Here is a 13,432-nt window from a genome sequence, read left to right as displayed (position 1 = left end):
TGCACAGATTGATGTCTCAGAAGCGGAGGCAACTGGGGCTTGTCCTCCGCCACCCGGATTGAGGTGAGTAACCACGCCACCACGAGGACCTACTAAGCAGTGGGAATTGGGCATTCCAAATTGGGAGAAAAGGAAAAAAAAATGCAAAAAGCATGCAAAGTATCTGAAAAAGTTAAAGATTTCTGCTTTAACAATTTTGTATGTGTCCTGCCTTTTCTCCTTACGCTTGCTCAGGAGCCACTCAGACCATATCAGGTACTGCTCCTCCTCTTCTCTGGATCACTTCTCAGCATGTTCTGACTGCTAATTTTTCTTTCTTTGCACGTTGTTTTCCAGTTTGCATGGTTTGATAGCTGACCGTCGAGGCAGTCTGCATGTTTTTCAACCTCAAATTATTCTTTGTTATGAAATCCTAAGAATCAACCTACCATATCTTGTCTGTTTTTTCAATCTCTCAGTTATTGATGTTTTAGTTTTATCAATCCACTCATTTTTATGAGAACCCTGCACAAGGGTGCATTTCAGGCTACTATCGAACAAAGGCTGGATAAACGTGGCTCATTTACCCAAAGCTCACCTTTATGAAGACTCTCTCCTCCACAATGAGTTCCTGTGCATCGAGCTTGTTGAGTTCTCCAGAAGATTATTGTTAATGGTTGTTGAGTTACTCAAAGTGCAATATGGAGAGGCGAAGGTTAGCTGATCAAAAAATCCTATGACTTTGAGGAAATGTTTTGTGAGGAAAGAACCATAAAAGAGGCTTTTCTAGTCATATAAATTAGCTTAGTTCAGACATGTAATCTATTTCAGATGGCTACTTCACAATGCAAAGGTTCACAACTGCACTTGCACGCCCCCATACTTGCAGTCAATGAATCAGTCATTCTTTAGTGCCCATGCCTTTCAGACAAAGGCAATTCAGAAACTTTCCTTAGGGACCGGTGTTTTTTTTTTTTTTTTAAGGTCAGCAAAAAGGTCATTTTGTATTTTTATAAGGGGATGTTTATATATATACTGTGTATATATATATATATATATATATATATATATACACAGTATATATATGCAAGCATGCAGGGTTGGGGAGTAACGAAATACATGTAACAGAATTACGTATTTAAAATACAAAATATAAGTAACTGTATTCCACTACAGTTACAGTTTAAATCACTGGTAATTAGAATACAGTTACATTCAAAAAGTATTTTAATTACTGAAGAGATTACTTTGCATTTTATTGTCATTTGTTTCATTTAATATTTAGTCCTTTCAGATGGAAAACTTTTATACATATAAATGATGCGATCCAAAGTGCATTTGAACAGCGGTGAAACTTCTTATGATGTGTTACATTCATATGAGCAGACAGAGATGTAAGTTTGAAGTAAGTTTGGAGCAGAAGAAATAAACCTTATGTAAATTGTCAGCTTTACGATAAGCTAAAATGCTATTTCTAGCCATTTTACATGCACATGTTACCAGGCACGATCATATTTTTTTATCAAGAAAATTCACGTTGGATCATAATTTCTTTTTTTCTAGTAAGATCTTTGATATTAGGGCAAAAATTATCTTGTTTTAGAAACAACATTGCATAAGATATTTAGGGTTTTTAGAGAATGTATTTTTAACATGTGTATTTTGTCTTACTGTACAGGAAGATTTTTTATAGTTAAAACAAGTGAAAAAAATCTACCAGTGCTGAAGAAGTAATCCAAAGTATTTAGAATACATTACTGACCTTGAGTAATCTAACGAAATATGTTACAAATTACATTTTATATGTATTCTGTAATCTGTAGTGGAATACATTTCAAAAATAACCCTCCCAACCCTGCAAGCATGTTGTCAAATACTTAAGTTGAATCAGTTAATTGAAATAGTCACAAGAGTGTCTTAAACCATAACTAGATAAGCCCATAACTTGATGCCCCAACAAACACCAGTCTTTCAAACCTTCTAAAGTTGGCTGATGAATTTAGAATGTTGAAACATTTCTCACTGCCTCCAAAAATGCCAGCGCTTCAAATATTTTAAAGTTGCTTGGTGAATTAAGAATGTTAGAAAACATCTCACACTGCCCCAACATAACAGGGGTGTAGCACCAAATGTTTGGCCGCTAGCACAGACCTATTTTAGGGTCCCCAAAACAATTTGGGGTTGTGGTGGTTTTAATATAAAAGTTTTCATGTATATACAGTATATACAGGTGCATCTCGATAAATTAGAATGTCGTGGAAAAGTTCATTTATTTCAGTAATTCAACTCAAACTGTGAAACTCATGTATTAAATAAATTCAATGCACACAGACTGAAGTAGTTTAAGTCTTTGGTTCTTTTAATTGTGATGATTTTGGCTCACATTTAACAAAAACCCACCAATTCACTATCTCAAAAAATTAGAATATGGTGACATGCCAATCAGCTAATCAACTCAAAACACCTGCAAAGGTTTCCTGAGCCTTCAAAATGGTCTCTCAGTTTGGTTCACTAGGCTATGGGGAAGAAGACAATCATTGAAACCCTTCACAAGGAGGGTAAGCCACAAACATTCATTGCCAAAGAAGCTGGCTGTTCACAGAGTGCTGTATCCAAGCATGTTAACAGAAAGTTGAGTGGAAGGAAAAAGTGTGGAAGAAAAAGATGCACAACCAACCAAGAGAACCGCAGCCTTATGAGGATTGTCAAGCAAAATCGATTCAAGAATTTGGGTGAACTTCACAAGGAATGGACTGAGGCTGGGGTCAAGGCATCAAGAGCCACCACACACAGACCTGTCAAGGAATTTGGCTACAGTTGTCGTATTCCTCTTGTTATGCCACTCCTGAACCACAGACAACGTCAGAGGCGTCTTACCTGGGCTAAGGAGAAGAAGAACTGGACTGTTGCCCAGTGGTCCAAAGTCCTCTTTTCAGATGAGAGCAAGTTTTGTATTTCATTTGGAAACCAAGGTCCTAGAGTCTGGAGGAAGGGTGGAGAAGCTCATAGCCCAAGTTGCTTGAAGTCCAGTGTTAAGTTTCCACAGTCTGTGATGATTTGGGGTGCAATGTCATCTGCTGGTGTTGGTCCATTGTGTTTTTTGAAAACCAAAGTCACTGCACCCGTTTACCAAGAAATTTTGGAGCACTTCATGCTTCCTTCTGCTGACCAGCTTTTTAAAGATGCTGATTTCATTTTCCAGCAGGATTTGGCACCTGCCCACACTGCCAAAAGCACCAAAAGTTGGTTAAATGACCATGGTGTTGGTGTGCTTGACTGGCCAGCAAACTCACCAGACCTGAACCCCATAGAGAATCTATGGGGTATTGTCAAGAGGAAAATGAGAAACAAGAGACCAAAAAATGCAGATGAGCTGAAGGCCACTGTCAAAGAAACCTGGGCTTCCATACCACCTCAGCAGTGCCACAAACTGATCACCTCCATGCCACGCCGAATTGAGGCAGTAATTAAAGCAATAGGAGCCCTTACCAAGTATTGAGTACATATACAGTAAATAAACATACTTTCCAGAAGGCCAACAATTCACTAAAAATGTTTTTTTTATTGGTCTTATGATGTATTCTAATTTTTTGAGATAGTGAATTGGTGGGTTTTTGTTAAATGTGAGCCAAAATCATCACAATTAACAGAACCAAAGACTTAAACTACTTCAGTCTGCATGCATTGAATTTATTTAATACACGAGTTTCACAATTTGAGTTGAATTACTGAAATAAATGAACTTTTCCACGACATTCTAATTTATTGAGATGCACCTGTATATATATATATATATATATATATATATATATATATATATATATATATATATATATACGCACATATAAAATGCATGGCATTAGCTGATTGGTCCTGACTTGTTATCGGATAGCCAATAAACTTGTGTCTCTCTCTTCTCTTAAAGTGTGTCTCAGTCAGCTCCCTAGCTCACTATGTCATTCAATCATTATATCACGACACAAAGTCAGGCACTGGCAAGGGTGTTCATCCTTTGAACTTATGACTCAATCACCTACAACACGTTAATGATGCTCCCTGGTTTTTACACAGCATTGTGGGATTTTTTTAGGGAGCGAACGTTACACTGGAAGGATTCTGTGATTGAGACAGCCTTTAAAAGGGCCGACTCCCTGATTAGTGCCTTGCCTACTGAACTAGGGAGCTGATTAAGAAGCAGCCTAACATTTAAGAGGTTCAGTTTTACAGTTAAGCTGGTTTCTCTGCAACGTGCTGCAAGAGGTTTTTTTCTCTGAAACCCACCTCCATCCTAGCTTGCACCTGCCTAGATCTGCTACACAGGGGATTGTTTGTTATGTCTATTTGTGCAACAGCATGTAACACATGCTTGGGTTTTGTCTCATTGTGCAGCAGCAGCATGTCCACATGCTAACTCAGTATGTATGCATATTTTCTAGCAGTAGCAAGTCTCAGTACTTGCTCTGCAGCAGCAGCAGCGTTAGCAGATCTAGTCCACCAAGACCAATCTCCTATCAGTATGTCATAGCCACATTCATTTGTTAAATCTTTCAGAGAGTTGGCATGACTGAAATATAGTAATATGGTAGTAACCATGTTTTGTGGAGGAAGCAATAGTTTTAGTGCAATTAACCATGGTTTTACTATAGTAATATGGTATTAATATAGTAACCATGTTTAATTTTGTGGTTACTAGGATTTTACTACAAAATACCATGGTGATACTATGGTCACATGGAAACCATGGTTAATTTTTGTAAGGGAATGTTAGGGTTAGGTAGAGGGGTAGTAGTTGGTGTTGGGTGTCAGTACTTCTCTAAATAAAAGAAACATGCTGCAGTGATGCCCCCATGCTGTATATACTGTATGTTAATATTTCATTAGGAGTGCAAATAGCCTCTGCCAAAAAAAAAAAAAACAAGCCTCCTAACAAAATAATTTATACATGTATATTGTACTGTATGTTTTCGTGAGGTTTGACTTGTTAACTGGCATTTAAACAGTGTCCAAAATTAACATAAAATATTATAAATCTAATTATAATATTGTAACGTAAGATTAGTGGAGAGAAAGAGAGGAGATGCAGGGGTATCTTTCAAGTCTTTAATAAGGAAGCATGCTGGAGAGGAACAAATATCAGAGAATAATCAAGGAAACTCGCTGGAGTGGAACAAATGCTAATGCTAAACATCAAATAACCAACTAAACAACACAACATAACACAAGAACTGACAAGGAATGAACAAAACTGGAGGGTATTTATACACAAAGGTGCTGATGAGGGAACGGAGAACAGGTGAGGAGGATTGGGAACAGATGGCAGTGCATTATGGGAAGTGTAGTCCAGGGGAAACTAAGGAAAGATGACACAAAAACCATATCAAGAGTCCACAGAACAGAACGGTGAATAACTGTGTCAAATATATTATAAAAATACTTAAAATCTTATCCATGAAACTGAATTTTGCATAATTTGTATTTAAATGTATGTTTTGTCACTAGGACAGTGGAATTATTTAGCTGTTTTTTTTCCCGCAATGTGTTGTGATAAACACAGGTTATTCATTGTGTCAGTAAAGTGAAACACATGAAAAAAATAAATACATTGTCATGATTTTGTTTTTCCACATAACTTTTTGGTAGCTTAATGTGAGTTTCACAAAGTTCTGGAGAAAAAAAAAAAACATTCAGGAATCATAAATAAACATCTAATTTAAAAAAAATTTCACTAAGGTACAAGATATTTTAGATGCACAAGCACAGCAGATGTTAAGAGACAGTTTTATTTGAATTGTGCATGTCACTTTATTTAGAAAGGGTCAGATTATCGTCCTCACTGTTCAATGTAAAACTTTTAGTGGAAAGTTTTATGTTACTGGCCAACTGCTGAATATTTCCATCTAATTTTTTCCCCTCGCATTTGCTGCATGTCAAGTGTTAATTTTGGACCCTGTTTACACTGATATCTAACAAATTTACCCAAGTAGCTACGTTGACGTAAAGCCTTTCTGTGGGCCCCCCCCCTCCAGTGAGGGCTCCTTTTACTTAGTTCCACTATTACATTTGGTCCGACCCCCCTACAACAAACACCTGTAACAATATTGTAGAGATGGGAGATGATGGATCTACACGCAGGCTTTTTAATGGAGATGGTGATACAAACAATATGGAGTAAATGTAAAGAATCAAATAGTAACATTAATACATAAAGACCAACAATCACAGGAACATAAAAGAAATATAACAACTAACAAAGAACAAGAGAACATGAGGGCAAATATATACAAAGACTGAGGAAGATGGCAAACACCTGTGAAACAATAATGGGAGACAATCAGGAAATTATTAACACAGACAAGGTAAACTTTGAGTCCTAGAAGGTGTCAACAAATGTCTTGGGAACTGAAAGGTGACAAACTATGACAGAACACCAAAAAAAGATGGATGAGGAGGGCAGGATGAAGCAGATGAGGAAGGATCCAGGGGATGCTCAAGGTGCCAAGGGGAAGTTGGCGGACGATCAGGAGGCGGCCACAGGGCAGGGACTGAATTTCCAGGAGGATGAACCAGAATGGGACTGGGTGGAGCCACAGGAGGATGGAGGATTTGGGACTCAAGAGGTGGAGACAGTGGCAGAGCAGTCTGAGCCGTAGGAGGTGGAGTTTCTGGGGGTGAAGGCAGAGCCGAGGGAGGCTCGCCGAGGGAAGGCAGAGCCGGAGGCTCCCGTGCCACTGAGGTTGAGGAGAAAGTGGTCTCCGTTGATGGGGGTTCGGAGACCACTGGAACCATAGTAGCCCCCCCTGCCGAAAATTCCTCTAGGGCTGGAGCCGACTCTGGGACAGACGAGACTTGCAATGCTGGCTTGTTGCCCATGGGGCACTGGGAGGAAGGAGCCGTGGGGCATTCTCTGGGGGGGGGGGGGCACGATCAGAGCACGATCATCATAAGGTACAACATTTGCCAGCTCCAGGAACTCACAGACATGATCTTCCAATGGTCGGTCCCCTTGGGTGAGGAGGAGAATTCGAACAGCTGCTAGATCCATTTGTGAGGTCAGTTCTTCTGTAACGATATTGTAGAGATGAGATGGGAGAGGATGGATCTACATGCAGTCTTTTTAATGGAGATGATGAAGGTGATACAAACAACATGGCATAAAGTAAAGAACCAAATAGTAACAGTAATACATAAAGACCAACAATCACAGAAACATACAAGGAAATATAAGAACTGACAAAGAACAAGAAAACATGAGGGCAAATAAATACACAGACTAACTGAGGAAGATGGCAAACACCTGTGAAACAATGATGGGAGACAATCAGGAAATAATTAACACAGACAAGGTATACTTTCAAACTAAGAGTCCTAGAGGGTGTCAACATAAAAGTATTAGGAACTGAAAGGTGACAAACTGTGACAACACCAACACTTCAAACATTTTAAGTTGGCTGCTGAATTTAGAATGTTTGGAAAGATTTCACACTGTCCCAACAAACATCATCACTTCAAACATTTTAAAGTTGGCTATTGAATTTAGAATGTTGAGAAACATTTCACAATGTCCCAACAAAAATTAACACTTCAAACATTCTAAAGTTGCCAAACATTCTAAAATTGCCTGATGATTTCAGAATGTTGGGAAACATTTCACAGTGCCCCAACAAATACCAACACTTCAAACATTTTAAAGCTGACTGTTGAATTCAGAATGTTGGGAAACATTTCACACTGCCCCAACAAACACCAACATTTGAAAGATTCTGAAGTTGCCTAGTGAATTTAGAATGTTGGTAAATATTTCATACTGCCCCAATAAACGTTAACATTTCAAACATTCTAAAGTTGCCAGATTAATTTACAGTGTTGAAAAATATTTCACACTGCCCCAGCATACACCAACAGGGTCAATGCAATGATCCAACAAAACCCAACAACCGTGTAGATGGTGTTTGTTGGGGCACTGTAAATTTGCCAGATAAAAACCAGAAGAATTCAGTATGTGGGTGTATGTTGACCCTATATATATTTTAAATAACTGGGGCATTTTTATTATTTTCATTTACCCTGTCTAATTTCTGACCCTGATTGGTAGACAGTATTTCAAATTTACAGCCTTTATGTAAATATATAGTTGAGAATGTAAAGTCATTGAACAGAGTAGTGGCAATTTCCATTCCCAGTTGCACAACAAATCCTCTGGCTGTTACTAGGGTGCTGTCTAAACAGTTGTTGGACAGGTTTATGTTTACATCACACACTGTGTTCCATCGTCTGTTTGGGCAGTTTCACATCAACCTTTTGGTAAGCAGCCATTATTGGACTTGCAAATGAGAAGTGGAGAAGCTGAGTTTGTCTGAAATGACCTGCTAAAATTACTTATTTAAATTAATTATTAAGTCTAGCCTTGTATTTGAAAGTGTCTATAATAGATAATAATCCTAATATAATTTAAAATTAGTAAAACAAGTTCCCACAGTACCTTTTTATGTGTTTCAACCTTGGGAAGTTTTCACGTCAGGAAAAATATATATTACCCATGGACTTCGAGAATGAAAGATATGCTATTATCATGAAACTTCACATGCATTAATTACATCAGAGGAATCAGGTGACTCTCAACCAGTAGAGCATTCCAAAGTTATGAATCTTCACTATGTGTCCTAGCCAATTACAATATATAGTGCAAAAAACATACTTGTACATTTCAGTAATGTGAATAGTGAGCTTTTTCAAAAACCCAGGTGTCTCAAAACCTGCTAACCTGAGCTGCTTATCTAGCCACCATTTTTGGGTATCTTACGCATACCCAGTATACCCAATTAAAAAAAAAAAAAAAACATTTAAACCTATCCTAAACTCATTTGCTTGTCTTAGGCTGGTTTGTTGGCTGGTTTTAGAGGGGTTTTGGGCACTCTACTGTTGGTCAGCCTGTAAGACCAGCTGGCCTCCCAGCGAAACCAGATGAGCACCAGCTTTGCCAGGCTGGGAGACCAGCTAAACCAATTAAAATCTTAACTTATACTGGTTTAAGATGTTTTTTTTTTTTTTTTTTTTTTTTTCAGCAGGGTAGTTAGGCAGCTCAGTAGGTTTTGAGACACTACATACAGTATATTTCTTTGTATAGGCAATATAGACACTTAAGATCGGATCATGTCTCTCTTTAAAAGAGGAGAATGGTGCTTGTGTTCATTTGGCCAGGGCTAAGAGGTGGCTGGCATCTTGCATTATGGGAGTGTTGTGATGAGATTGGAGCAGACCAGCAGTTTATCCCATGAGGACTGATGAGGTTGGAAGCTGTTGTTTTGGAGTTTTACAAACACAGATGCCCTCTGCACTGCCTGAAAATGGGCCATTTTCACCTAATGTTATAAAATACATAGAGAACAACAGACAAATTAATTGAAATGATATAATTAATTATATAATGCCGTGGAACAGATATATCAGGCTTGTTGTAAATGTAAATGCAAGTTGTAAAGCCACTCAGGGAGTGAAGGATGGGCACCTTGATGGGATTATGGGTTTTGCTTCCCAAGTAATTTCTGTTCTTCTTTGAATGATGCTGAGATATTTTACTGGAAAACAAGAAAAATATTCATTAAAAAAATTATTTTTACTTGCAAATGTACTGTAGTCAGGGCTCGAGTTGAGGGGGGATGCGAGAGGATGCCATCCCCCTTGTTGCAAGAAATATCAAAAAGCATCCCCCGTGTAAAACACCCCCCACTGTCTGTAGTACAGTTTCAAAGCATTTCAACAAAAAAAATCAGCAGACTTTTACTGTACAGTATGTGTTGTCAAGAATAAGTACTTTTTATTTGTTTCCTACGTGCTAAAACCCTTTCTTTTAAGCCTTTTCAGTTCCTGCTAGTACTTTTTCTCGTTCTTTTGTTTGCCGTAATTGTGGCAGTGTGAAACCTGGCTTCACGGATGTTTAACGTTAGGCATGCCTGCAGATTGTGGTGGTACAGCACCTCTGTGTCTTACAAAGACTCCCAGCTTGTCTGTCTGCGAATGATACTTCATGGAGTGGACCATGCTTTATCATCCCTAACGTTTACAACTCAGGAGGACAGGCTAAATGTGTTGTTTTCCATGGCTATTTGTTGCTCTTTGACTGGGACACATGGGGCTGAGCTGGCATGTCTCTACAAATCGGAGTAGGGAAAACTGAAATGCTTTTTTAGTCTCTGTAAATGTTGTGAGGGTTTGAAGGTGTCTGATTGCTCAAACCGTACAAATTTGCATTGGGTGTTGGGGAGCCTACTTTGAAGGGCTGATACAATGGAGATCTTGATACTGACACATATTGATTTGGATGCAAAATCACACAAAAGCCAAAGTTTTCAGTTACTGATGCCAAGGACTGTGTAAAAATATAGATTTTCAGAATAATCACAATCTTTATTTGAACCAGTGACGTTTTCTGCAAGGAGGCAACGAAGGCAGTGCCACCTCAAAAAATTCAGGTGAAGAAAATAATCGACTATACATAAATTAAATTAAATATCACAAAATGTGAGCTCAGATAATGTGTATAGCAATAATATTTCTAAAGTAACACTGTCAAACAACGACACTAGCAGATAAAGTCTGAGAGGGAGGCAGCATCCTTGAGCCTGCGATCTCCCTTGAAGCAGTGCATGTCGGTTAGAAATTTTGCCCAACTTTAGTTGCCGCCACCGCCATTTCACCATGACGTATGCCATCAAAGTACCGCAAGAGCGATTCAAGAGCAGCCATCTAGCTCATCTGGCTCAGTTGCTCCTAAGTGGCTGCACAAGCTCTGATGACGACACAGCTTATTCACGATTGGCCAGAACGGCATACTACTCTTACTACTTCTGCTATATCAACCTATGGCAGAAATAGTAAGAGTAGTATGCTATTAACAAGATGATTATTCTGACGCCTTCAGTTCCACTAAACTCTCACAAATTTAAGATATTATAACAGTACATCATGTTTATATCATGTTACATTAGATTTATCATAGTAATAGCATGTTTATTCATTAAAAATATGAATACTTATCCATAAGAAATACTGACTCCTTTATTGGTATTAAAATAATATGGACTTTTATAGGACTTTCTTCTTGTACACACAGGCACTATGTTAAGCAGCACATAACCCTTTCAGATGAAACAGGTTTCTGGTTTTTATATGTAAAATTCTGAATTCTGAATTCCACTTCGTCTACAATAAAAAAAAAAAATAAAAAAAACATCACGTGATTTGCCATGACTGATGCAGGTTGAGCACACAACGGTAGGCACAAAAGTGTCTGACTTGATGGCTCTCTTTTCATCTCCTTCCCCTGCTCCCTTTCCCTCATCTTCACACAGATTGGTTCATTATACTGTCAGTCAATCAATATGAAAATGCCTGCCTCTAATTCTCACTAGTGGAAGCGTGTCTCTGCAGATTGCTATAAAAGGGATGAGCTGATGGAAGTTGACGACTAATTGCGGAGTAAGCAACTTGCAACCACATTTGATCACTTCCAAATCAAACTTATCTTAAAATGACTTGAAACATGGTCTGTGTCTGAGCCGGTTTTTAGTGAGCACTCGCTCTTAAAGGTACAGCTCCTGCCATCAGGAGTAGATGACTAATGATCCAAAAATCATTATAATTAAAGGTGACTATTAAAAATAAGAGGCAAACAGGTAAAAGATACATGAAATATGCTTTCTGCTGTATATTTTTAGGTAGCTTTTGAAGCAATGTAAAATAATAATTATAACACAATAACTCATCAACTTGATTAGTCTTTGATTTGACTTAATAAATTGTCTTTTAATATGAACATGTAAAATATAAAAAAATATATGCTTATTACAGTGTAAGATAAAAGGTATTTCATGTGTCTTCCCGTACTGTAATCTGATATATTGCCATAAATAAATACAGTATATAAAAAACTATAGTTCATGTATTTGGGCATATTTGTAAGCTCTAAATATTTAAATTCCACGATTATTTGGTTATATATATATATATATATATATATATATATATATATATATATATATATATATATATATATATATATATATATATATATATATAAGAAAACAGACATTTCTGTATTTTTAAATATATGTTGTTGCTTTTTATATCAGTGAAAAACCATACATGAGCATGCAAAATTTATGTGTTTTACATATAGTATATAGTGATTAGGGGTGTGCAGCAGAGCCATTATCTGTATTTGTATCTCTATCTGTTCATATGACAAAATTATCTGTATCTGTCTCTGTATTCGGATAGAACCGGGTGTGGGCGGTACTTAAACCGGAAGTGCATCAAAACTAATTGAAATGCCCATTTTAGGTATTACTCTTACATTTATAGTTTATATTAATAAAATATGCCTTGTATATGCCTTTTCATAATAATAATAATAATAATAATAATAATAATAATAAATATAAAATATTGTGAAATATAAATTGTTTAATTGGGTCAAACATTTTGGGTAGCCTTCCACAAGCTTCTCACAATAAGTTGCTGGAATTTTGGCCCATTCCTCCAGACAGAACTGGTGTAACTGAGTCAGGTTTGTAGGCCTCCTTGCTCACACATGCTTTTTCAGTTCTGCCCAAAACTTTTTGAGGTCAGGGCTTTGTGATGGCCTCTCCAATACCTTGACTTTGTTGTTCTTAAGTCATTTTGACACAACTTTGGAGGTATGCTTGGGGTCATTGTCCATTTTAAGACCCATTTGCAACCAAGCTTTAACTTCCTGGCTGATGTCTTTAGATGCTGCTTCAATAGATCCACATAATTTTCCTTCCTCATGATGCCATCTATTTTGTGAAGTGCACCAGTCCCTCTTGCAGCAAAGCACCCCCAAAACATGATGCTGCCACCCCCATGCTTCACAGTTGGGATGGTGATCTCCGGCTTGCAAACAGTTTAATTTTTGTTTCATTAGACCAGAGGACATTTCTGCAGAAAGTAAGATATTTGTCCCCATGTGCACTTGCAAACTGTAGTCTGGTTTTTTATGGCGGTTTTGGAGCATTGGCTTCTTCCTTGCTGAGCAGCCTTTCAGGTTATGTCAATATAGGACTCATTTTTACTGTTGATATAGATACTTGTCTACCTGTTTCCTCCAGCATCTTCACAAGGTCCTTTGCTGTTGTTCTGGGATTGATTTGCACTTTTTGCACCAAACTACATTAATCTCTAGGAGACAGAATGTGTCTCCTTCCTGAGCGGTATGATGGCTGCGTGGTCCCATGGTGTCTATACTTGATGAACTTGGTACCTTCAGGCTTTTGGAAATTGCTCCTAAGAATGAACCAGACTTGTGGATGTCCACAATTTTTTTCTGAGGTCTTGGCTGATTTCTTTTGATTTTCCCATGATGTCAATCAAAGAGGCACTGAGTTTGAAGGCCTTAAAATACATTCATATGTACACCTCCTATCAAAAGTTAATT

The 13,432-nt window shown here is 37.7% G+C and overlaps 1 protein-coding gene across 3 annotated transcripts in view; it reads left to right on the top strand.

Moving 5' to 3' along the window:
* The window catches only part of LOC127430233 (cell adhesion molecule 1-like), a 334,868-nt gene that overhangs the window by 196,572 nt on the left and 124,864 nt on the right, over window positions 1-13,432 (top strand). For 2 of the 3 annotated variants that reach the window (XM_051679870.1, XM_051679867.1), the window contains exon 2: window positions 235-255. The exons of the other annotated variant lie outside the window; for it this stretch is intronic. In XM_051679870.1, coding sequence (XP_051535830.1) covers window positions 235-255 — 21 coding nt within the window. The remainder of the gene's footprint in view (window positions 1-234; window positions 256-13,432) is intronic. 3 annotated transcript variants of the gene reach the window in all.

This window comes from Myxocyprinus asiaticus, chromosome 39 (genome assembly GCF_019703515.2).
Source record: "Myxocyprinus asiaticus isolate MX2 ecotype Aquarium Trade chromosome 39, UBuf_Myxa_2, whole genome shotgun sequence".
Taxonomy (NCBI): Eukaryota; Metazoa; Chordata; class Actinopteri; order Cypriniformes; family Catostomidae; genus Myxocyprinus; species Myxocyprinus asiaticus.
Note: the sequence above shows the minus strand (reverse complement) of the source record. Positions and strands in the feature narration are given on the sequence as shown.